Here is a 27,784-nt window from a genome sequence, read left to right on the forward strand (position 1 = left end):
AAATATTAAAAAGATGATGACTGTATCTCAGACACTGATGAATCCATAATAATTACATACATGTGTCTTTATTTTTTGATGTAAAAAACAAACCAGATTCAATTTAAGACATACAGTAGTTCACTCTCAATCACAAGTGGACATTAGATCTACAAGTGGACAATAGTAGCAGATAGATAGATAGAAGAACTTGTATAGTTGAACCAATACTATCCGAGTTACAATTTAGTGATCAGCAATTGTCGTTATTAATCAATGAATTAGCGAAAGCAGTCTGTAATTTGGATGGTCATTATCACAGGTTTGACTGTACTGAACCAGATTTCAGACAGGTCCAGATTGAGGACAATCATTGAAAGCTGTTAACATATCTAGATTATCATTCCACAATCTTAATGGCTAGAGTTCTATAGAGTGTGACCATCTATATAGATGTTAAATTGATTGAAAAGTTTTATCTAGAATTTTGCTTAACATACATGTACATTAACCCATTCATAACCTGCAAAATTTCTTAATTGGACTTTATTTTAACTTAAGTATCTGTTTATCAAACTTTCCATTATAAATATTTTGGAAATCAAGTTAAAACTTTAAAGTTGGTTAGCCAACAGGGCCTGGTCAGACTGCTGGTGCATGGATGGGCAGTGCTGGGCTGTGTGGGCAGTGCTGGGCACAGCCGAGCTCTATACTGGTGACAAAGGCTTTTGGTTCCAGCAAGGAAAGGGCAAATCATCAGTGAAATATGAGCCGCGTCATGACAAAACCAACATAATGGGTTTGCGAACAGCATGGATCCAGACCAGCCTGCGCATCCGCGCAGTCTAATCAGGATCCATGCTGTTCGCTATCAGTTTCTCTACTTGTTATAGGGTTTGTAATCGAACAGCATGGATCCTGATCAGACTTCGCGGATGCGCAGGCTGGTCTGCATCCATGCTTGTCGCAAACCCATTATGTTGGTTTTGTCATGACGCGGCTCATATCAAATTGAAGTTTTAAAGAAACATATTAAATTTCATTTACCTTAATAATATAAACATACCTCAATTTGAGACTGTAAATTAAGTTCGCTTTTGCAGTGGTCTATATATGACCCAAGAATTTTATACAAAATTTATAGGAAAAATAAAAAAATTACTGAACCTTATAATGTAAATTTATGATTTATTGCTTTTTAGTAACATATGTGTCTATAATGGTTCCATTAATATACTATAAATAGTTTTCTCATGTGCCTGTAACCATAATATATCACATTTTGAAGTACCAATATAGTATTACTCTAGAATATTTATTAATTCATTAGTATAACAAAAAAAGTTTATCAATATATTATTTACAATATAAATTATTACACACATAGTAAGTTAATTGTTTCTGTCAGTGAAGTTAAATTGGTTAAATTGAAAGCTAAGCTGTATAGAAAAAGTGGTAGCTTATTAAAGACCAGCTGGTAGGACTATAGTTTTTTTTGACATGAGGGTTGATTTCGTTTCAAAATTTTTAACTGAAATGAATGAATTTTTAAAAATTAAATTAAAGTATTTTCTCTACCAAAATTTTTTTGATACAACATTACCATGGCAAAGTTTTAATTCTTGACCGGTAATGTAAAAATGCCCTTTGTTTCAAATGTCATGATTTTAAAAAGATCTTACATTAAATATTTTTAGAATTTAAAAAATTTTTTTAAAAAATCAATAAACTTCAAAAATATTCGGCACTCAGAAATTGGGAAATTTCCAAAAATGTCAAAAATCTGTGATATTTAGAAATGATTTTGACAGTCAGATTCAGAAATTACTTTTTTCATGTGCATGTATCATGTTTGTCTATGGCATTCACAAATATCCATTATCCACGAGAGTGTCCGAGTCCATGTCATTTACAAAATTGAGCCGTGCCATGACAAAACCAACATCGTGCGTTTGCGACCAGCATGGATCCAGACCTGCCTGATCAGGATCCATGATGTTCGCTATCAGTTTCTCTACTTGTTATAGGGTTTGTAAGCTAACAGCATGGATTCCTGACCTGACTGCATTGATGCACAGGCTGATCTGGATCCATGCTTGTCGCAAACTCACTATGTTGGTTTTGTCATGGCGCAGCTCAAATTTAATGTTCATGCCTGCTGTACTGTGTAGACTGTGTACTGGTAATACCAATGGCTGCTCAATTTCAGGATGTTGACCTCTCCAAACCATTTAAATAATGAGTGGATTGCTGAAAATCTAAACATTTAAACAGGAAATTAGTCTATAACACATCCATGGTGATAGACAAGTTTTGACATTTTTTTATGTGAAAATTTAATTTTAAAACTGTTGAGCAATGGCCCTTTGCCAATATGACCCAGGCCAACCCCCAAATCCAAAGTCTTACAAGGTTCAATGACTAGCCCTTTAATTTTGATTGTATTGAAATTTCTTAAACTTTCAAATTCAAGCCAGGGCAAATACATTACAGACATGTAGCAGATAAAAGCCAAAGGGTTGATCAATTCAATGTGAAGGAAGTTTAACTTTTTTGTTTATTTTTAGGATGATATAGACCGGCAGCGTCATCGGGAACCGCTCCTGTCGGAGACGGACACCAACCCCGAGGAAGTAAAACCTAAAGATAACAAATCAGCCGTCAAGTTTGGCTGGGTTAAAGGAGTCCTTGTAAGTGGTATATTTATCATATAAAAGAGTAATACTAACTACTAATACATGTCGGTACTTTTTGATAAATTTTAAGCCATTGTACCATTGTGCTTTATTCACATGGCCAGAAAAGCTTCTCCAATCGCCCCCATCTCCAAAAAAAAATACAACAAAGAAAAAAAAACGAAAAAAAAAGGAAAAACCCAGAAAAATGAGATAAAAAAACCCAGAAAGTGACTGGTTGAGTGCATACATGTATACATGAAAGACTCATTCAAGTTCTTTCTTAGTTAAGTTTATTTTTAGTTTTACAATAGGACTGGTTATGTTTATCTTAATTTCACAATAGGTTTTTAATGCCCATGCCAGTGACCACTTTTTTTGTTGTAGATATCTGTAGATTTGGCCTTGTCCATTCGTTCCGCTGTCCATTCTCAGACCAGTTTGTGTTTTGGGTAACTCCAAAAAATGTTCCCTCATCCAAGCTTTAGTGATGGATGAGGGCCATTATTCTAGTAAGGCCGGAGGCCTAAGCATGTATACAAATAGCATGTTTATCGAGGTTCGCGAGATAGGTACCGCATTTCAAAGATAAAAACGCAAAATAAACTAGTCGTACTACGTCACACACATCATGATCACTCGAGCGTTTGATAATCATATTTTAAAGAAGTTTTGTTTCAGCATAAAACCCTTTACAAGAGGAGGGGAAAGAAATAAAGAAAAACAATGAGGTGGGTAATGCATACATGCTTAGGCCTCCGGCCTTACTAGAATAATGGCCCTCATCCATCACTAAAGCTTGGATGAGGGAACATTATTTTTCGTAAGGCCTTCGGCCTTGCACATGTATACAAATAGCATTTTTAAAGGCATGAAACAAAACAAAGCCTGATATAAACAAACCAATATATATTCCCACACAAAAACTAATAACTAAACATTAGATAACACTGCCCTGGGGAAAGCAACCCCGGCATTATCAGGAACAGAATTTCTGAAATAAAATTTATAAAAATTCTTCTCTGTATTCCACATAGCTGTTTTAAGATATTACTGACTGAACACCCTTAGTATAGGCTGCTGAAACTGCTGCAGACCTAAAAGAATGTGCCTTAAACACATCTGTATTAATACCCGAGAGGGGATAAAACTTCTCTCAACCATCTAGCCACAGTACTAGAAGTAACACCTTTGTATGTCACAAAAGAAACTAAAAGTTGTTTACTTTCCCGTAAACTCTCTGTTCTTTTCAAATAATGTAACAAAGTTTTCACAACACACAGTTTCTCATCAGGATCATACTTCTCCAAAACTAAAGAGAAAGCACTATGTCCTACCCTGCTTGTCTTCAACAAGGACGAAATATGGAAAACAACTTTATTGTCATGAAACACCATAAAATCAATGTTCAGCGCAACTAAAGTTTGTGCTCTTGGAGCAGTACAAAGCGCAATCAAAGCTGTAAGTTTAAATGTTAAAAGCTTTAAACTAAGACTAGACAAAGGAAACAAAGTTCTTAAGAAATTTAATACCACTGAAACATCCCATGTGAAAGAATACCTAGGTTTAGGTGGGGTTCGGTGAAAAACACCCTTCATAAATTTACTAATAAGGAAAGGCTTATCACACCAACTATTGTTGAAAAAAGGTAAAGTTTGTAGAAGCATAGATTTGTGTGTATTCAACACTGAATATGATTTACCTAGACACAATAAATGACACAAATAATTCACTACAGTACCTTCAGACGCTGAAAAGGGACTTTTACTTTGTTTATAACACCAAAATACCAGCTACGCCAAGCGAATTCATACTGTTTGATGGTTCCTTTCTTCCATGCTTCAGTAATGACACATGCAGTTGATCTTGAAACTCCCTGACTTTGTAATGCTTCCCAGATATAACGACAGCGACCATTGTTAAAGAATTCTGTAGAGGATGTGTTTTCCCGTTGTGTCCTGAGATAACAAGTCTCTGTGGCGAGGTAGCCTGATTGAAAAGAAATAATATTATATAATACCAATGGAAACCAAGTAGCTGATTTCCAAAAAGGAAACACAAGAATGGCCTTATTTACCTTGTCTGATAAAACTTTGTTCATTACTTTCCCAACCAAATTAAATGGAGGAAATAAATATGGAGTAAAACCAGACCATGACATTGTAAAAGAATCATAAGCACTTTCAGTGCTTCCTGAAAAACCATGAGACATATCTATCTAACTTCTTATTCCATTCAGAGGCAAAAAGGTCTATATCAGGTTTGAATAAAGTTCCACAAATTCTTTCAAAAATGTCTGGTTTCAAAGACCATTCAGTACTCTCCGAGAAATTCCTTGAAAAATAATCAGCATACACATTATCTACACCAGGAATATAGGATGCAGAAAGAAAAATATCCCTAGACAAGCACCATTCCCAAAGGTCTTTGGCCAACAAATCCATTGATAAGGAAGTCATTCCACCTAGGTCATTTACATAAGCTATAGCCGAAACATTGTCTGACTTTATCTCTATATGGGTATCCCGCACCTCATTATACAAAGCTCGGACTGCATTGAAAATAGCTAATAATTCCAGATAATTTTATAGATTTATCAAAACAAAGAAGAATTCCATCTTCCATTAGCAGATTTATTAAGTTCTTCATCATACGAGCCCCACCCAACAAAACGAAGCATCACAATAAACCAGTATTCAACTGGTCCAGGCCTTATATGTTTTCCAATTTTGATGGTGACATTATTTTTCCACCACAACAACTCCTCTCGACTATCCTTACTGAGGACAACCTTATTATCAAAATTCATGTTAGAAACCAAGACCTATCAATTTATTTCTTTCTAAGCTTCTATAATGCAATGGGGCTTCGAGAACTGCATAAAATGCATTGATCACTAACCCTATAAAAGAGGCCAGATCTCGGACAACAACAACCTCCTTCTGTAGAAGATTAGAAGCCGAAGAAACTATTTTTTGAACTTTCTCATCTGTCAGGAAAACCATAAATAAAACGGAGTCCAAAACAAAACCAAAAAATATCAACCTCTGTGTGGGGGACAAGAACAGATTTCTTTTTATTCACTGTATAACCCAAAGAAGATAAAGTGTCACACATTAAAACTGTATCATTCCTACAAATTTCTTTATCTCTGTTCATGCTTAAAGAGTCATCTATATAATATGAACATCTTATACCCTGATACCTAAAACCAAGCATAAATTGGCTTTAAAATCTTTGGTAAAAACTCTAGGAGCTGATGACAAACCAAAACACAAGCAAACAAATTCGTACAGAACTCCGTTCCACATAAACTTCAAAAACTTACGAAAATCTTTGTGGACAGGAATAGCAAAATATGCGTCAGTTAAATCAATTTTACAAAAATAATCAAACTTTTGAACCAAATCTAACACCAAATTAAAATGTTCTTGTTTAAAATGTTCGTAAACGATAAATTTATTCAAATGTTTCAATTAATAATGGGTCTAAACTTCCCACCAGGTTTGGATACCGTAAATATGGTAGAAATATATTGTCCAGGTTCTGGTACAGACCTTTCAATGGCACCTTTCCTCAAAAGGTCCTGCACTTCCAAATCAACAACATTATGTTCTTCCTCATTAAATGAATTTGTTTAGGAACAACATTCTGAAAGGGGACTGACTCAAATTCAATACAATAACCAGTTACTGTTTGAAGAATCCACGCATCATGAGTAAACTGTTTCCAAACATCCAAACAAAGTTTAAGCTTACCTACATGAGAGGTGTCCAGTCTGTTTAGTTTGGGGCACTTGAAACTGTTGCTGAAGCCCTAGCTCTTCCCCGTCTCAAAAAGAGGGTTTTGCTGCCCATACTGCTGCTGGCTTATACTGTTGCCTGCCATATTGCTGACCATAAGGCTGAACCTGTTTGGTCTTCTTCCCCTGTAATTGACACCTCGACCCCGAAAGGATCTCTGGGGACCATAATAAGATGTACCATATTTTTCTTTTGCTAAAGAGAACCAACATCACAATTTTTAACCTCTTTTGCAAGGTCATCACCAAATAATTTTGTGGTAATGGTACATTAATATTTACAAAAGATTGGTATATTTCTTATTCAGAAAAGGCCTACATTGGTATCTACGTCTAAAAAGACAGATTAAACTGAACTTGACCAGTTAAAGAAATCAAATCAGTTAAGATACTTTTTGCTTCAACATTGCTTTTAATATGATGCTTGAGCACAGAAGCCAATTTAACAACTGCAACCATTCTCAGCCGCAACTATATTTTGGATATCTACCAAACAACGATCCTGACTCTGACCCTTCTTGCCTAAAACTTTCCAAACATCAAGGTTTACAGATGGTGGAGCCAAGAAATCACAATTTTCTGGCACAGTCATACTTGTGCAAAATATCAGACACTTGACTGAGTAAGTGCAAGAGGAATTAACTAGTTTTTGCCAAATTCTTGTCAATACTTGGACCTTTCTCGGAAACCAAGATCTGGGGTAAATCCCACTCATCATCATTCTCTGAATTTTCATCATCATCACCAAACAAAGCCTTTTCAAGGTCTCTTCTATCTTCTTCATTGGGAAAATTCCCAGTAAAACAGTCATCTGAATCAGCTAAAGAAATATCATCAGGTTCACCTCTACCCGTAAATTTGGTCTATTTCGAAAACTCTGCGAGTTTTTCCTTATTGTTCAAACCTAATTTTGTTTTCAAAATACCAATATCATGAGGAGATAAATCTTCCAAATTAATGTCACTCTTCTTTTTCTTACTTTTCTGAGACTTAGTCTTAGACTTGGCAGTAGACTTTTTAGTCACAACTGATTTAATTTCTTGGGACACGAGCCCTAGACTTTTCTTTCGTTTGACAGGAGAGTCTTGCACCTCAATTTCTGCGCCAACAGCAGGCGTTACAACAATTTCAGGAGGCAAATCAGCTTCTTCGAAGCCTTCGAACTCTTCCCAGATCTAGAGTCAGATGATTCGGCGCATAGACTAAGGACTTCGTCCTCGTTTTCCTCGTTGCAGCTCATTATTCCTTAATAAAAAGACCAACGATAAAAAACTAATACCAACACTACGTGCCGGCAAAGAGCTGTACAAAATAAAAACTGTCTCGACCAAGAAACTTACCGATAAAAGATGAAAAAAGCTAAATAAAATTCAGCCTGAGACTACACGTGTGTACCTATCCAGCGCTCGGTAAACTATGATATACAAACGCTCGAGTGATCATGATGTGTGTGACGTAGTACGACTAGTTTATTTTGCGTTTTTATCTTTGAAATGCGGTACCTATCTCGCGAACCTCGATAAACATGCTATTTGTATACATGTGCAAGGCCGAAGGCCTTACGAAAAATAATAGCTGGAATCTATTGTTTGTTTGAATATGTTCCCAACCATCTGTGTATACTTGACTCACTTTAAAATTTATGGCAGGATAATGTGGTACTATAGAGGGATAATTAATTTATTAATTCATTATTATTCACTAATTTTACATTTGTAATTTTAAAGTACAAAATTATGTGGTTTGAAGAAGAATAACAGGTAAACCCAAAATAGTAAGATTTATGAACGGCACAAATACCAGAGGAAGTGGGAGTGGCCTATTGCTGTATCTTTTTATTCCCCTGTGATAGGTGTGGATGACCAATAGTGGCTGAGCTATATCAGTCTTAAGGAATGCCTGGGATTGTCAAGTATATTATGTCACCAAATTTGCAGTAGAATTTATGATATCTTAAAAAGGGGTTTAGGTGGGTTAGGTACCTGGGCAGATAAGGGTCAAGTATTATCTTGAGGGTGATAAGAAAATTTGCTTTTGGATTTTATTTTCTCTTGGTCTTTTTATATGTTACACAATTATTATGAAATAAGATGATAATTATATACCTCTGGCAAATGAATGAGATAGATTAGATGTTAAATATTTGTTAGCAATTCTTCTAAAACAGTTTCTTCTTCACAAAATCTTCTTCTTTTTTTGGGGGGGGGGGGGGGGTAATTATATGGCTTTAAATTAACATCTGTGTTTTATTTTTAGATATTTTTTCTTCCTTTTTATCAAAACATCAATTATTTCATTAATACATTATAGTCCTGACAGGGTCCAATGGGATTTTTCTTATTACATGTACTGTAAATTTAAACCCCCAAAAATGCTCATGTAAATTTAGGATATAACAGGGAGACAACTCCAGGTATTGTTTCACGAACATCAAGTTGTTATTTATAGCTGTCATCACAGGTGATCAGTACCTGTCAGGTGTGGTGTCACAGTGTGTCACATTTAATTTGTTGACAATAATGAGTTAATGATAGTAAAACAAAGTGGTTACATCGACCAGCCTGTCAACAATGTATTGAGGCATGTTTGTGTGGTCAAGGTTTGTGACAGGGTCAATGATGGAATGACCACATACTATTTTCTTGTCTGAATAAAAACTAATATGTCAGTTACATGTACAACTCTAGGCTAAATTCTTCAGTTATTTTACTCCAGGCTTAATCATGAATATAGAAACCTACCTTTTATAGGCTTGTAAAACGTTTAAAATTGTTTTAAAAAGTAAAATTTTTGTTTCCAAAAATTTGATATTTATTAAAATTTAAAATACAGTTTTTAATCAACATACATGCACTTGTAAACATAATTATAACAATTAACATTATATTGATATTAAAAGAAACGGCCCATACCAGTTGATGAAATTTCCGGTTTGGGTTAAGACTTTTATAATGGCCTAATACAATAATTAAATTAAATAAGTTTATTTAATATGGGAATTGAAGTAGATTATTGATATCTTAATATATTTAAATATGCTAATATTCTTTCATCCGACTACAGCTAGGTAACCTTTTTCCAAACCAAGTCTGGATTTTCAAGATTTTTCCAAAAGGTTTTACAATTTTAACAAGTGTCACATAAACATTTTTTTTAAACTTTTTAAAGTCCATTTAATTAATGCATTGTGAAAGGATGTCTAGGTTGAGAGTTCTTTCCATTATCTCGCGTGATAATGGCTGCAGGCAATTAAACTTTAATGAAATTGGCTGTTGACAAACTAAAACAAAAGAGATATACATACATGTAAAACTTAATTACGTAATACTGTAATATGGCATGTAGGACAGTCAGTCTCTGTTGCGCAATTTGCCAGAAGAAAAATTTGTCATTTACGTGACATGTATGATGCATTCGTATAATTTATGAAAGTTTTAAAGATTTCAAAGTGTGGTTGTAATTATTGTTGGGTTGTTTGATGTTGAGCTGAATGCACTATGACATGGTGTACTTCAATATTTTATTATTATGTTAACTGCTAAATTAAACATCTATTTTATTGTCATTTCATGGTTAATATGACATCTTTGGTTACACTTCATTATAATACATGTGTATTTATTAAGCATAAATGTATACACATAAAATTTATGTTTCTTAAAATTCTGACTTTAAAATTATTTGATTGGCTCATGAAGAATTTTATTTATAATACTGGTAGATGTTATCCGGAACTCAGCAAATGTTTGTTTTGTACCCACTAATTTCCCGAACATGTTTTTGTGTTATTCTTAGTCAGGTTTTAGTGAAAATGCTTGTCAACGCTTTTCAGTTTTAGGTCATTTTTCACAATTAGAATTATTATTCTGGAAAAAGGGAGTGAGTGGATGAATCTAGACCTACATCAAATGGAGTATAAATCTCCAAAAATTGTTTCCAGTCCCGTCATGTCAAATAACATGAATGGAGTCCTTTTAATAGAATAAGTGCTGACAGTGGTTGAATCTGTATACAGTGCTAGTATGATAATTGCTGATTTAATGGGATAGTATATTTAATGACAAGTTAATTATATAGATTACATAAATTGAATGTTACAAAAAATGAAAAAAAAATTAAAAGAAAGGATCAATCTCATTCATCAAAATATAGAGAATGAAAACAACAGAAAACAATGAGTAATCCTAACAATTATATTAAAAACAACAAAGGTAAGTTCAAGGAACATATCACTATCAATTAAGACTAGCATGATAATCTTCTATGTAAATACTTATCATACCATACACATACAATCACCTTGAACAAACATAAGTACAATTCTAGTTCCTTCCAGATTTTTACAGGAAAATACCTATTAACTTGAAGTACCTATTTTTCTTAAGACTTGGCACAAAATATATCATTCTTGTCAATTTCATGTAACATGAGTTGTTTTATATAAGGTTCCTAACAGCCAAAAAGTATTGTCATTCTTGGAGGGTTAGGTAAGCACTGTGATAAAGTCACCTTTTGTATTAGATATTGGACATTATTTGTCTGCTATCCAGGCCAAGAAATTTCTTTTGTGCTAGCCAGAAGAAAATAAGAATAGTTACATGGCCAAAAGAAAATAGTTTGTTCAAGATATCTCCCCCTATGATTTTGGCTTTTTCAACATCTGTTCTTAACAATTTTACATTTTCATATGTGTAAATTCTATAAAGAAATAAATAAGCTTAACAGAGCAAATATCTGTTATATGTCTATATTATATTTATTTTTGACTTACATTTGTATGCTTACAATAATTTTATGTTGTAGTACATAGTATTTCAGATTCATAGATTTGATTGACATTTTATGGATAGTGCTAACAAACATTAATGCCAATGTAACAAAAAAAGAATATTATCACACTGTCTATTGAGCACACTGTTTGAGTGACAACATTGCCTAGCGACAACACTGTCTATTGACCACACTGTCTAGTGACAACACTGTCTATTGACCACACTGTCTAGCGACAAAATTGTCTAGTGACCAAACTCTCTAGTGACACACTGTCTATTGACCACACTGTCTAGTGACTACACGGTCTATTGAGCACACTGTCTGAGTGACAACATTGCCTAGCGACAACACTGTCTATTGACCACACTGTCTAGTGACAACACTGTCTATTGACCACACTGTCTAGTGACAACACTGTCTATTGACCACACTGTCTAGCGACAAAATTGTCTAGTGACCACACTGTCTGAGTGACCACACTGTCTGAGTGACCACACTGTCTAGTGACCACACTGTCTAGTGACCACACTATCTAGTGACCACACTGTCTGAGTGACACACTGTCTATTGACCACTCTGTCTAGTGACACACTGTCTATTGACCACACTGTCTAGTGACAACACTGTCTATTGACCACACTGTCTAGCGACAAAATTGTCTAGTGACCAAACTGTCTAGTGACACACTGTCTATTGACCACACTGTCTAGTGACCAAACTCTCTAGTGACACACTGTCTATTGACCACACTGTCTAGTGACAACATTGTCTAGTGACCAAACTGTCTAGTGACACACTTTCTATTGACCACACTGTCTATTGACCACACTGTCTAGTGATAACATTGTCTAGTGACCAAACTGTCTAGTGACACACTGTCTATTGACCACTCTGTCTAGTGACAACATTGTCTAGTGACCACACTGTCTTGTTACCACACTGTCTAATGACCACACTCTATTATTATAAGTGACCACGCTACACTGTCTCAGTGACCACACTGTCTGGCTGACAACACTGTCTAGTGACCACACTACACTGTCTAGTGACAACACTGTCTAGTGACAACACTACACTGTCTAGTGACCAAACTGTCTAGTGACACACTGTCTAGTGACCACACTGTCTAGTGACAACATTGTCTAGTGACCAAACTGTCCTGTTACCACACTGTCTAGTGACCAAACTGTCTAGTGACACACTGTCTATTGACCACTCTGTCTAGTGACAACATTGTCTAGTGACCACACTGTCTTGTTACCACACTGTCTAATGACCAAAATGTCTAGAAAGATATTACATAAAAAATATTGTCTGTATGTTTTTCAGCATGATAATGAGGCTATTCCTGTAACTATATAATGTTGTCTCACACTTTGACCAAATCTATATATAACATATCTATAGAAGTTATGAAGTGAATTCTAAGCCACTAAGAAACCTATAAAAGGATTGAAAGTTCATTAATTGTCTGTTTTCGTCTGTGGCCTGATTTTTTTTGTCTGACTTCTTTGTAGCGGAGAGTGTTTTATAATTTATACTATATTTGAAAATGGCAGTCTTAAAATAAAACACCTTTATTATAATAATCTAGAATAACGTAATATATAAAAGAAACTATTTATAGACAGACTTGAAAATAGCGCATAATGAAATTTAATTTTGTATATAGACTGTCTAAGGTCTGTTTTTTCTTTCCCTTTTTTGTCCCAGACAAATTATTAGGTGTAATAAATATACATTACTGAAATACTATGTTATATATTTAATATAGCAAATACTAAAAGACAACATTTAAGAGATTTGAATAATCCATATTGTTTCAACAAGATTTCATTCAGCGGTTGTTAATATTTGAAATTAAATTTCGATACAATGCATGATGGGTTTTAATTATATATTATAAAAGTGTCTTAATCTGGAAATTTATATTTGACTTAAGTGGATTCATTAGGATCGGACTGTATGAGGCTGACATTACCATTAGTAGTGTGATTTGTTTCAGTAAAGTCCGCATTTGAGCCAAATTCATGTATTATAATTATAAAGATTCTCTCTAAATGGCGGTGGCCTTCTATTGTAACCTTCCAACGGTGGTGGTTCTACTCAGTTTCCTGTTCAAACCAGATATGTAAATATACTGAAGTTCACCCATGGTCTTCCTCGACCAGTAAATTTCGAGTGTCATAAGACCTCTACTTGGTGCAACATGAAACCTTTCCAAACCCCAGACCCCTTGTGTGATTCACCTTTATACATCAACCAAAATCATGGTCACCAATAGAGTGTTACTCTACACGGGTTGTACTGTATTAGTAAAATATGTACACTTACGTAATACATAAAACCTTGGCATGATGACTAGTCAGCCTACTTTAAACAATGCGATATAGATAATGATGAATGAATTACAATATGATCCAATCACTTAAATTAAATTGGCAGCCATCGTCTTTGATTCCAATCAGATGGCTGAAATTGTTTGAATTATTTCTCATGAGGAAACTTATTATACCCGTGAAAAGATCTCCGTGTATATTGTTTTAAAATCTTGTTATTTTGTGATTTAAGATCTCGAGTTCTATTTTCAGATATCACTCTAGACAACTGACTGAATAAATGCGGGTAACTGCCGCCCAATTTTTATAGTCTTTATATTTAGTAGATTTTGGCACTCCAGATAAAACTGTGGAACACTTTAGATTTGCTTTATTTTAAATTTTCCAATTTTTGTTAAAATTTCAAAAAGTTTTTTTCCCTTTCTTTTTCCTGATAACTAAGAATTTGCGAAGAAATTGCATGATTTTGTATATTTTAGTGAAAAATTAATCTAAGGCAAATAAAAACCTATGTAAACAGTGTAAACGAGACTTTATTCACAAATAATGGCATTACTTGATATTTTCACAAAAGTCACTGCAAAATTTTCCACATAAATCAGAAGAAATAAGCGGTTTGTACATTGTATGTAGTGACTGATAAATTATATTATTTACATTAAAATGTCATTTGGAAAAAAATCTGGGCATGCATTATTAGAGTCACTTCTCTAAATTTTAATTTTCTTAAGTGTTTGAAAATATTTTTTGTCCAATAAAATTGCAGTATTTAAAATGAATCGTAAAACATTTTCTTTGGTAAATCTGTGAACTGTGAATCATTCTAGTAAATCAACTGTTTATAAAAATTATTTAAAACACTAAGCAGGTTAAAGTTTATAAGTATGTATTAACAAAATTAAATAAGTACTGAAAATACAGTATACTGTTGCTCAAGATTTTAGATATTGACCTTAAAATGTCTTTCAGGGCAACCTGTTAATAACCTTTAGGGCAACCTGTAAATGACCTTCATGGCCACCTGTAAAATTAATGTCCTTCAGGGCAACCTGTAAATGACCTTTAGGGCAACCTGTAAATGACCTTTAGGGCAACCTGTAAATGACCTGGGCGACATGTAAAAGATCTTTAGGGCAACCTGTAAATGACCTTCATGGCCACCTGTAAATGTCCTTCAGGGCAACCTGTAATTGATCTTTAGGGCAACCTGTAAATGACCTTTAGGGCAACCTGTTAATAACCATTAGGGCAACCTGTAAATGATCTTTAGGGCAACCTGTTAATAACCATTAGGGCAACCTGTAAATGATCTTTAGGGCAACCTGTAAATGACCATGGCGACATGTAAAATATCTTTAGGGCAACCTGTTAATAACCATAAGGGCAACCTGTAAATGACCTTTAGGGCAACCTGTAAATCACCTTAGGGCAACCTGTAAATGACCTTAAGGCAAACCTGTAAATGACCTTGAGGTCTGCCTGTAAATGACCTTTAGGGCAACCTGTAAATGACCTTTAGGGCAACCTGTAAATGTCCTTTAGGGCAACCTGTAAATGACCTTTACGGCAACCTATAAATGACCTTTAGGGCTGCCTGTAAATGACCTTTAGGGCTGCCTGTAAATGACCTTTAGGGCAACCTGTAAATGACCTTTAGGGCAACCTGTAAATGACCTTCAGGGCAATCTGTTAATGACCTTTAGGGCTGCCTGTAAATGACCTTTAGGGCAACCTGTTAATGTCCTTTAGGGCAATCTGTAAATGACCTTTAAGGCTGCCTGTAAATGACCTTTAGGGCAACCTGTAAATGTCCTTCAGGGCAACCTGTAAATGTCCTTTAGGGCAACATGTAAATGACCTTTAGGTCTGCCTGTAAATGACCTTTAGGGCAACTTGTAAATGTCCTTGAGGGCAATCTGTAAATGTCCTTGAGGGCAATCTGTAAATGACCTTTAGGGCTGCCTGTAAATGACCTTTAGGGCTGCCTGTAAAAGACCTTTAGGGCGACCTGTAAATGACCTTTAGGGCATCCTGTAAATGACCTTTAGGGCAACCTATAATAACCATTAGGGCAACCTGTAAATGACCTTTAGGGCAACCTATAATGACCTTTAGGGCAACCTGTAAATGACCTTCAGGGCAACCTGTAAATGACCTTCAGGGCTGCCTGTAAATGTCCTTTAGGGCAACCTGTAAATGACCTTCAGGGCAACCTGTAAATGTCCTTCAGGGCACCCTACAAATGTCCTTCAGGTCAATTTAAAGAAATTTCAGGCGGAATGTCGCGAGCTACCTTAAGTTATAAAACATTTTATTTTATGTTAATTAATAATGACACAAACACAGGTTTTTAGAGGCTGTTTACATGTCAAAATGTCATTAGCAGTTGAAAAGCAAAGGAAATAAAAAAAATAGATGTCATTGAGAGTAACTTGTCATAAAAAAACCCATGACATGCGTATTATCTTTATGAATTAAATAATTATGTGAAAGTACTTCAGAATATATGTTATAATGAAATTTCATATTTATGTACCATATAAATTCCAATTAACGATCCTGGGTGACTATTATTTTCCAGGTCATCAGAATAATTGTTTTTCGTGTTAAATTGAATTTTATGTTATCCTTTTGTGTTAATTCTAATGAACTATCCTTGGCAAGTATTGTTTCCCAGAAAGGGTGTTTTGATTAAGACAAAATGGCCAGGGCTTTCATTCATGGAAGTCTATGAGTCATTTACTCCTAATTTTGGCTTGTGACTTTATGAAATATAATGCTTTTCCTTCTTTACCTATTTAATGTGACTTCCATTGTCAGACATTTTCAGTTTCTGATTTCCAAATTGAAGCTTTGATCTGCCCTGTTGGTTAATTAGTCAGTTCTAATTCTGAGATTTTCCCTATAGGGAAATGATAAGAGTTCTATTTATTTAAAAAAAATTACGTAAATTGATAAGTGTTTTAAATACTGGTAACTAGGTTTGGTGCTTGGTGATGGGCGTTTATGATAATGAATAACAGAATTCCATTTTCCTGATGACTTAATGTAAATGACAATTCTGCAAGGAAAAAAAGGACAATTTTATGGGAGACAGTGTTAAACAATATTTGCTAAATTTACAGAATTATGATTGGACGTTGTTGTCGAGGGACTCCGGTTATAGATACAAGGTGTGACTGGTTATAAATATTAATATTCAACAGGTCTACTCGGTCTGCGTAATTGTGTAAAAATGTCATCAATTATAATTAACCAGTTTTAATATGATAATAATGTTCTTCGCTATAGGAGTTCTCTAAATTTGTATAGAAAAGGACTTTCTTAAACAATATATAATATTGATAATGATAATAATAATAATAATAATAATAATAATAATGATAATGATAATGCTAAATAATAATAACTGATTATTATTTTTACTAGGACTGTCATTGAAGATTTTGTAATGATATAATGAAAGCTGAAATATCGGTAATATATCAATATATGAAATTCAATAGCTTGTGCATATGAATATATGTTGTAAACAGTTATTATGGGTGTATGCAGTCATATTTGATACATGTACATCACATATATATATATCAGTTAAGCCCTATATAATATGTCTTTGCCTGAAGAGATTAACATCTATTAATCATGAATCTTGAGTGCATGCGTACTTAAAAATAATATTTTTTTTTTCAAAATTTGTTGAAAAATCATTGTCTGCACTGTGTGTTTGAAGTCCAGAGACATGTTCATTCTAAAAATAGAATTTCCTCTGACAGAGTTGTTCTGGCAGTGCAATGGTATGATTGAATTATGACTTTTATTAGCTGCATGTCAAATTTTATTGAATTTCCCATTAGTTAATTGCTTAAAATTCCGATAGTATCTCGATTGTTTGGAAGTTATTTCTGCACTCTATAGTATAATGGCTTGAAGATAATGTGTTAAATTAAAGCGGCATGGTCCCAGGTGAGAGGAAAACAATTCTTCAAAGTATCAGACATGAAATAATTTATATATAGTCATGTCATGTATGTAATATTTATTATTATATAGTTTAAAGTGGCATTATATATGCCTATCCAAGGGTATATAGTAAATGAACAGTGAAAGTCAAGATAAGTTAACATTTTGCTGTAATTCCTTTCTATTGTATAAATCATTTCAAATTAGCAAGAAATTATTAAACTCACATGGCCTAAGGAAATTTCTATAAGTATCCGATCGAAACTTACCTGTAACACTCTATTTATAAATTTGAAAATGTTTAAATATTCAAAATCCATGTGAAATTTTTGTATTTGTGAATGGCGTAAGCAGAATGTGAATTAGAAATCATTATCGCTTTTAATTTATCTAAATTTGTTTACCCTATTATTAATGAAGTAAGCGGTAAGAGATATTTTTTTCCCACATTTTGAAAATTCATAGGTTATTTCTGTTAAGAGTAAGTGCCTTAATTTAGCAACAATATGTGTTAAATCAGTTATTTATACAGTTCACCTGATTTTCTCACATTATATAACAATTTTAAAGTTTTCCTAAAAACTCTAGGCAAAACTAGAGGTGAGCTGCTTTAAATGATCAACAAATGTTTTTCAAAAAAGTTCATATATATATTCATCAATCATGTAACACAGACAGATAAAGAAGATTATGTCTTTAGATACATAAAAGGGGATACTAAATTCTGCTACTGAATTTCTGGTTCTGCTATACAGAATGTCAATCCGATACATAATAATTATGCCCTTGAAGGTTCATTTAAGCCTAAAAAATTGATGCTTTTTATTTTTATTTCTCAGAAGATCATGTTATTTTTGGTGTTCTACTACAGTTTCTGAAACGTTATTGGCCATTGCATGGCTAAACGAACCAGCTTTTGCCTTTTTTTGGCCTTTGGCCATTACTTAAGTTATAGAATGATTATGTATTTTGTATGGAAGTAAGTAAATAAGTAAGTACATGTAAGTAAGTAACAACTTTATCTAATGTGGCTAACACATTCGGTTTCCCGATCTTCCATGTGGGTCTCGGATGACAAAATGTCACTTTGCTTGGTAGCTAAAAAAATTGCTTCTTTTACGACAAATTTTTCCACGTTCTGTGCTGCTTTCTTTACATGATATTGTTTTCATCTAACATGTTCTTAACCCATTATTAGAATACTACAAAACACATGTTGGCCTTTTCTTCAGATGAAAAACTGTATTCATTCCAGTGGCTTTGAGTGGCTTTAAGTATTGATATGTAATTCAACATTAATTGATTTAAGAGTTTCGTTTTGTACTGTTCTTTCAATAGTTGTGAAGGAAATTCTTTGACTGAACAGAATTTCAAAAACTTTGTATGTGAAAAATTAATTTCTTAGTTTATATAGTTTTTAAGGCCGTTCTTGTATTATATTTGTTTTTAGTTCTTACCAAATTGGAATTTTTTTGGTATGACCAGCTATTGGAATTTATTTTAGTGATGTAGGTTTAGTTTAGATATACAGACAAAAAAGAGAGAAAAACTGAATCCCTAAAGAATGCCCATTATAGACAGCTAATTTGAAAATATGACATGCTCTGTTTGATTTAGCCCAGCAATATGGTAGAAAGAAACAATTTCATTGGTCAAATTTAAGGGAGAAAAGCATTTTGGTTGGTATTCTTTTGTAATGATCATAATTATTCAAACAGTAATACTGGGTCTAAGATAGCTTCATACCACATTTCTTGAAAGAAACGAAAATGTCACGTTGAGTTACAAACATTTCTCTTGACAAATACAAGTGGCGTGCCAATAACACTTTGGCTAATAAACAGGATTTGTTTGTATGATACAAAATATTGACCATGTGAAGCCATTCAAGAATAAATCTTGTTACTGTTTTTTTTTGTTGTTGTTGTTCGAAAGTTTGTGTTGTCTAGTGATTGCTGACCCAGTGACCTAGATCCATTGATTCTGGAAGGTACGGAAGCGGAAGGAAATCTCGAGGACATAGACTATTTCTGGCAAACCTACGTTAATTATTGACAGTGATTCTTAGACAATCATTGGCGTAAGAATATGATTTAGTGTTTTTATTGTCCTTTCCTTGTAACATAATGATCTCGGTAAAAAAAGAAGTGTGAGAGATTTGGAAGACTTCCAAAATTCTTTAATTACAAATTTCGTCATTAAAGAAGACAGGATGATGTTTTGGGAGAGAATATCATCTTCAAACAAATCACACACTGAATTAAGTGTGGTGAACAGTTACGTTCATCTTCATCTTCGCTGCATTAAACTGATTACAAAGGCTTGTTTTAGACTTTTAAATTTCAGCTGTAAAACAGAGTTTGTAAATCAGGTATTAAATCAGCTAATTGCCTTTTATTCGGTGTTGATAATTTGTGTGAAAGACCTGTTTTCATTACACTAGGAAAATAAATGATTGACCATTATTTCAGATAAAAGAAGCCTTTAACTTTATGGATGCTTGAGGCATAAATGAATTGATAATAATGATTTGCCAATATGCTATAAGTTCCATGCAGTCAGTGTCTGAAGACTTTATACTGTTGCCTGCAATATACTGTTGGCTGCTAAATTTTGCATTCTGTTTATGAAAAAAAGTCCTTGAAAATAATTGAAAAGTGCAGCAAGACTACAAGTAAATAAACACCATGTTCAAATTATAGAATGATAAATTTGGGGGTCAAGGTCATGAAATTGGAGCGTCAGAATTAAGGGTTTGGGGGTAAAGGATACAATACTAGAATTTCAGCAATAGATTTAAAGGTTTGGGATCAAAGTCATTATACTAGAATTGATACTAGACATTGAGTGTTAAAAAGAAAGGCCCAGGTCAGGATACTTGAATAGTGTCAGAATTAAGGGTTGGGCCGTGAAGGTCACTATACTTGATTTTGAGCATCAGAATTCTGGGTTGGGGGTTAAGATCAGGATATTAGAATTTGTGTGTTGGAATAAAGGGTTAAGGATAAAGTTTACTTTATAATTATTGGATTTGAGCATCAAATTCAGGTTTTGGGGTCAAGTTCACAATATTAGAATTTGAGCATCAGAATGAAGGGTTGGAGATCAAGGTCACTATAATTGGATTTGAGCATAAGAATTCAGGTTTAGGGGTCAAGGTCATAAAAATTGAATTCAAGCTTCAGAATTATGGTTTAGGGTCAAGGTCACAATGCTGGAATTTGAGCATCAGAATCAAGTTTTCGGGGTCAGGGTTAGAAACTAAAATTTTAACTTCAGAATTATTGGTTTGGTGTCAAGTTTTTGATAATATAATTTGAGCCTCAGAATTTAAGGTTGGAGATCAAGGCCACTATAATTGGATTTGAGCATCAGAATTCAGGTTTGGGGGTCAATGACATGATAATAAAATTTGAGCTTCAGAATGAAGGTTTAGGGTCAAGGTCACAATGCTAGAATTTGTGCATCAGAATCAAGTTTTCGGGGTCAAGGTCATGAAACTAAAAGTTTAGCTTCAGAATTAAGGGTTTGGTGTCAAGTTTTTGATACAATACAATTCGAGTCTCAGAATTTAGGGTTTGGGATCAAGGTCACTATAATTGAATATGATCTTCAGAATTAAGAGTTGGAGGGTCAAGGCCATGATACTAGAATTTGTGCATCAGAATTTAGGGCTTGGGTCAAGGTCATACAGAGACTTATATAGGCACTTTATGATACTGAAGTGTTTACTATTTCTGTCCAAAAAGGGTTCAGTAAAACATCTGTTATTATTCCCTGCTACTTTACAATGAAACAATTTCTACCTGGAATTTCTGATTGATCTATTTTTGACTTCCTATCAAATAAGTATGATTGAACTTTATTAGAACTTTGGCACTTACCATTATATAACTACATTGCCAGATAATTGCTGTTTAATTGTTCACTTACTTATATTACAATATTGATTACGTCTACAGACAGTTCCTACATGGAGAGATCTACAGTTATTATCTGGACTCTGCAGTATAAAACTATCTGACTTTACTTTACCTATAATCAAAGATTGGGAGAATCATTCTGGGCGTAAATCAAAGGCCCGTCAATTTATTTTAGATAAAACTTTTATATGTTATTGGTGGTTTCCTATGTTGCATATATATATATATATATTTATATATATAAAGTATTGGTCTAGACACACAGAACTCCTATATTCAGTTGATTATTACAGGTTGATTTGTTTTATAGGAGAATAATTCTATACATTCAATAGATCTGATGTAATTGATTTTACACCAGGTTTTGTAATGGTAAGCTCAGGTTGTTTAATAGGTGGATGTTGGTAGTTGAACAATGAGACTGCTGGGTCCTGCTCACGTCTACATTTGTCAAGGGATCTCTGAGTGGCTGCGTGGCCAAGTTGTTATTATGTCCGACTTAATTAAGTGATCTAAGGATTACTGGCCGTGTGGATGCAAACCCTGTCAGTCACAGGCAAGCTGTTGTTTCCTTGAGCAAGAAACTTTATAGTCATTGCTTAGTACTTGTTGGTTCCAGGAACAGATTTGAGAGTGTTTGAATAAGCTTATAGCTTCCAACACAAACTAAAATAAATTAGCATAAACTAAATAAGGGATCTCGACCAAACTTTATAATAAAAAAGTGCTAAGCTTGCATGGAATTAATCACTCTATTGTAAAATTAATGTAAAGGCATTGTAGTTTCAACTTGCCTATAGCTTGGCAAATGTTTTTCTGTGACATTTGATATGATTGGCGACGCCGGTGAGCGGCGTCGTCTATTATGGAACGCTTTTTATTTTTGCCTATGGAAGGAGCTGTTATTATTAGCAGTTAATTTCATGTTGTGTAAATTAGTTTTATTTTGATTCGTAAAAATCAAGTAAACAAATGTGTTGTTATATTTGTATTTAATAACTTTATGTAAAAAGCATGTGCATTGTGATATTATTTTCACGAAATTGCGGGTTAAGTTTAACTGCTTGTCCCTTAGTTTTAATGACAATACTAAAACCCGGATTTCGAATATCGTTGTGGTCTAGATTGAGGCCGTATCATTTATACATTTTCAAAATTTTCCTACAAGAAGAAAGTTCACCTGCAATTGAGTATAAGGATAGGTAATGGAACTGTTGTAAACGATTATCCTATTGATTTTATCCTTATTACATTTATCTGTTGCGCAGAATGGTTGTTTTTACAAAGTGTACCAGTATCCGGATGTTGAAAGCTATCCGATTTTCTGCAATTACTGCTGACACATGGCCATCTATTTTTTATGAATACTTTACCATTAATTTGCATGGCTTGATAAAATTGAACATGCAACATTTCATAATTTTGCTGTTTATCGTGTTCTTTTGGGTTTCAGGTTTTCTTTATTTTAAGGGGAAGTAACTTATGTTTACTAAATTATTTGTTCTTTTCTGTCTATCTTAGGTATTACTTATAATACTATTTTTGTTGTATATAATTCACCAGTTGTAAGGTCATCAAAAGCATGTTAATGTTAATGTTAGGATTTCATATTTATTATACCCCCAAAAACGAAGTTTGGGGGGGTATATAGGAGTCACCCGGTGGTCGGTCGGTTGGTCGGTCGGTCGGTCGGTCGGTCGGTCCAGACGTCCGTTGCATTTTCCTTGTCCGGAGCATAACTTGAAAACTAATGGTTGGAATTCAATATAACTACATACAATGGTCAAGCACATTGAGAGGAAGTGCAGTGCACAAGAACCATAACTCTATCTTGACTAATTACAGAGTTATTGCCCTTTGTTACTTTTCCTTGTCCGGGGCATAACTTGAAAACTACTGGTTGGAATTCAAAACAACTTCATACAATTGTCAAACACAATAAGGGGAAGTGCAGTGCACAAGAACCATAACTCTATCTAAAGTAATTACAGAGTTATTGCCCTTTGTTGCTTTTCCATTGCTTTTTTTTTTTGTCCGTTGCATTTTCCTTGTCCGGAGCATAACTTGAAGACTAATGGTTGGAATTCAATATAACTACATACAATGGTCAAGCACATTGAGAGGAAGTGCAGTGCATAAGAAACATAACTCTATCTTGACTAATTACAGAGTTATTGTCCTTTGTTACTTTTCCTTGTCCGTGGCATAACTTGAAAACTACTGGTTGGAATTCAAAACAACTTCATACAATTGTCAAACACATTAAGGGGAAGTGCAGTGCACAATAACCATAACTCTATCTAAAGTAATTACAGAGTTATTGCCCTTTGTTGCTTTTCAATTGCCTTCTTTTTTTTGTCCGGAGCATAACTTGAAGACTAATGGTTGGAATTCAATTTAACTACATACAATGGTCAAGCACATTGAGAGGAAGTGCAGTGCATAAGAACCATAACTCTATCTAAAGTAATTACATAGTTATTGCCCTTTATTACTTTTCGATTGCTTTCTTTTGTCTGGACCATAACTTGAAGACTAATTGTCGGAATTCATTATAACTTCATATAATGGTCCAGCACATTGAGAGGAAGTGCAGTGCACAAGAACCATAACTCCATTTTGACTTATTACAGAGTTACTGCCCTTTGATTCTTTTCCTTGTCCAGAGCATGACTTTAAAAACTACTGGTTGGAATTCAAAACAAATTCATACAATGGTCAAGCACAATAAGGGGAAGTGCAGTGCACAAGAACCATAACTCCATCTTGACTAATTACAGAGTTATTGCCCTTTGTTACTTTTCCATTGCTTTCTTTTGTCCGGACCATAACTTGAAGACTTATTGTTGGAATTCAGTATAACTTCATACAATGGTCAAGCACATTGAGAGGAAGTGCAGTGCATAAGAACCATAACTCCATCTTGACTAATTACAGAGTTACTGCCCTTTGTTACCTTTCCTTGTCCAGAGCATGACTTGAAAACTACTGGTTGGAATTCAAAACAACTTCATACAATGGTCAAGCACAATAAGGGAAAGTGCAGTGCACAAGAACCATAACTCCATCTTGACTAATTACAGAGTTATTGCCCATTGTTACTTTTCCTTGTCCAGAGCATAACTTGAAAACTACTGTTTGGAATTCAGTACAACTTCATACAGTTGTCAAGGACATTCAAAGGAAGTGCAGTGCACAAGAGCCATAACTCCATTTTGACAAAATACAGAGTTACTGCCCTTTGATACTTTTCCTTGTCCAGAGCATAACTTAAAACGTACTGGTTGGAATTTAAAACAAGTTCATACAATGGTCAAGCACAATAAGAGGAAGTGCAATGCGCAAGAACTATAACTCTATCTTCAGTATTTATAGAGTTATTGCCCTTTGTTCTTTTTCTTTGTCTTTCTGGACTTATTACAGAGTATTTCAATTAAACTTCATCAATGGCCAACCACATTGAAAGGAAATGCAACATACATGAACCACAATTATCTTTAATTGCCCACAACCATAACTCTATGTTTCAATTCTTTTACAAGGTATTCTGTTACTAGTAACATCCTCATTTCCGAAGCAGACTTGTGGGGGTATTAATCACATTTAGTGATAGTTCTAGTTTAATATAAACTGGGAATTATTAATGTTATGTGCATGTACATGTATATCTTAGACAGTACTATATTGATATGTTGAGACTTATAATTTTTCTGCATTTAAAGAGATACAGTTATGTCATTATTATTAAAGGGATGAGACTTTCATTTAAAGTTATAAATGATAAAACATGTATTGATTGAAAATGTCCTTAAACTTGGATCAAGCAATATAATTAATAAAGTCTCAAAAAATCATATTCTGAATAGTTATTCTATTTTTTTTCTAACATGTGCATAGTTTGAAAAGGACAGCTTCTGTCTTATCTATTTGTAATGAAGAGACACCGGTCTCAACCTCCAGGTCTCCTGAGTCAACGCGACAACAGACTGTACATAGAGTAGATTGTTACTTGCCCTTGAATAAATTTGTGCACTAAATTTATAGTGGGTGATTTGTGCCACATGAAAACCAACATAGTACAAAAAGTAACTGGGCGCCAGATGAAAACATGAAAATACAATCTACCACAAAGTGGTTTGTTTGTTGCATTTTCATGTTTTTGCCCGGTGCCCTTGATGCAAAATACAAATCAGCCTTCATAAAATTTCTTATGTTGGTCACAGGTTAATGAGTTCTGGTCAAGCTCAAAGTTTTTCTCATCCTATGACTGCATATAAGCATGAGTTCAATTTCCTATGCTCTGTAACATAAGAAATTCACGAACACAAATCGATATAGTGGGGAAATATGTTGTGGTTTAGAACTGTTTCATTATTAAAGAGAAAATGTGTAGCAGGACGGATAGCTCAGTTGGTCTTCTGAAAGTCATGGGTTTGAGTCATGGTCAGGCAGTTTCAGTCAGGGTTTAGAAGTGGTTTTCAATTGACACATGTTTGATTCATTTAACAGATTGCATTATTTGAAATGGACAAAGGCAGTATTGCATGATACTTTTAGATCTACAAAGGGCATTTGATACAGTTGAACACACTATCCTGCACATGAAGAAGTTGTTTTTCTTCTTCTTCATGAAACTTCAAGCATCTGCCATATATAATGACATTCTTACATGGTTTAAGTCTTATCTCTGATAGTAGCTGGTTGATGTGGCTGGTACTTATACTACTACTGCTCTGAGTACCTATGCTGTCCCCCTGATGTTCATTTTAGATCCTCTTTTATGTCTAATATATGTCAATTACATGTCTTCAACCCTAAGCAATAAGCTTTTATTATAATGCATAGGCACGAGTATCAGACCTTGGATGAAAAAATATGGCCAGATTGATAAAAAAACCTGTGTTCATCTTAAAAGTGTCAACAACCAAAATAAAATGTAAATAATAACCCCCTTTAAAAATATACTTCAAGTTGATAGTATATTTTTAAAGGGGATCATTATTTACATTTTTTGTTTTGGTTTTTATAAACACAGTTTTTTTATCAATCTGGTCATCTGGTCATATTTTTTCTTCCCAGGTCCGATACTCGTGCCAGTGATTATATGCTGATGACTCAGGAATCCTTGTGTCTCATAAAATAAATCTGAAGAAATTCTTTCTTATAACATGAGTCTTATAAGATTGCTTAATTGACTATAAATTGCCTTTGCATCTTGGCAAGACAGAGTCTATTCTTTTTTGGTTTAAGTTTCAACTTAACCTGGCCCTAGCCTCCAGGTCACATGTAATGGTACTGCTATAAAGTACACATCTTTTGTTAAGTATTTAGGTGCAAATCTGGATCAAATTCTTTTGGCGTCGCCCTTTGATGCTTTGCATCAATGCTTTTCTTGTTTATATAATGTCATACCTCCTACACGGCCCACTCTCAAATAATTAGATATATTAATTGGCAGTCATTAATAAAAAAGCACATGTTTTGTTCTGAAACAGAATACAAGAACATATTGGTGCCTGAAATATTGGCATTTTCACTTTTAACCTGCGGCATTTATGTAAAGCATTAAAATTTTGCCCTGCTTTGAATATGGAACAATCCATTTAAAGTTTCTGGGAATTTTATTATCAAAGTTAAAAAATAAATAAAAAAATTGAGTGACCAATAGTTTAGTGCCTGGCCAGACTGCATGGATGTGAGGCCTGTCTGGCTCTTTCCTACGGGTTTGCGTTTCTTACAAAGTCCTAAGTTTAAAATCCAAGTCTTAAGACAATTTTGCATTTTAAAGAAAAAGTTATTAAATTATGACTCCTAATTGTTAAGGCTCCTACATTTTCTGATTAGCAAATCAGATGAACATTAACACACTGGATTAAAGGACGTGCCATTGTATTTCTTAACTTTTTTTTTCTTCAGGAGAATGAATTGAAGTAAATATCTTAACAGATATTTATTGAACATATTTTAAAAAAAAATTTTTTTCAGGAGAATGAATTTAATTAAAGTCTCAGTCTTTGACTGAAGGTAAAAATATTTATTGAAACGGTCTTAAGACAGCCCTATATACTTATTCATACAACCTATTTACAACTTTCTATGAAACGCTGTCCTACTGATAAAGATTTTTCAGTTCCGGCTCAAACAGGTTAGGAATTTTTACCCATCAAAATAAACAAACAAAATAAACATAAAATGTAAAGTGTCATGTAATTTTATAACATGAACAAAATATGTACATTTAACAAGTGTTTGTCATCTAATTTCATAGTTTTATCGCCATATATATATGTCATTTAATTTCATAGTTTTAACGGCATATATATACATATT

At 33.9% G+C, this 27,784-nt stretch overlaps 1 protein-coding gene across 3 annotated transcripts in view; it reads left to right on the forward strand.

The window, feature by feature from the left end:
* LOC132746873 (solute carrier family 12 member 2-like) overlaps positions 1-27,784 on the forward strand; it is a 109,047-nt gene that overhangs the window by 672 nt on the left and 80,591 nt on the right. For all 3 annotated transcript variants that reach the window (XM_060736152.1, XM_060736159.1, XM_060736167.1), the window contains exon 2: positions 2,547-2,669. In XM_060736152.1, the coding sequence (XP_060592135.1) occupies positions 2,547-2,669 (123 nt within the window). The remainder of the gene's footprint in view (positions 1-2,546; positions 2,670-27,784) is intronic.

This window comes from Ruditapes philippinarum, unplaced genomic scaffold, assembly GCF_026571515.1.
Source record: "Ruditapes philippinarum isolate M1 unplaced genomic scaffold, ASM2657151v2 ctg3082_1_1_1_1, whole genome shotgun sequence".
NCBI lineage: Eukaryota > Metazoa > Mollusca > Bivalvia > Venerida > Veneridae > Ruditapes > Ruditapes philippinarum.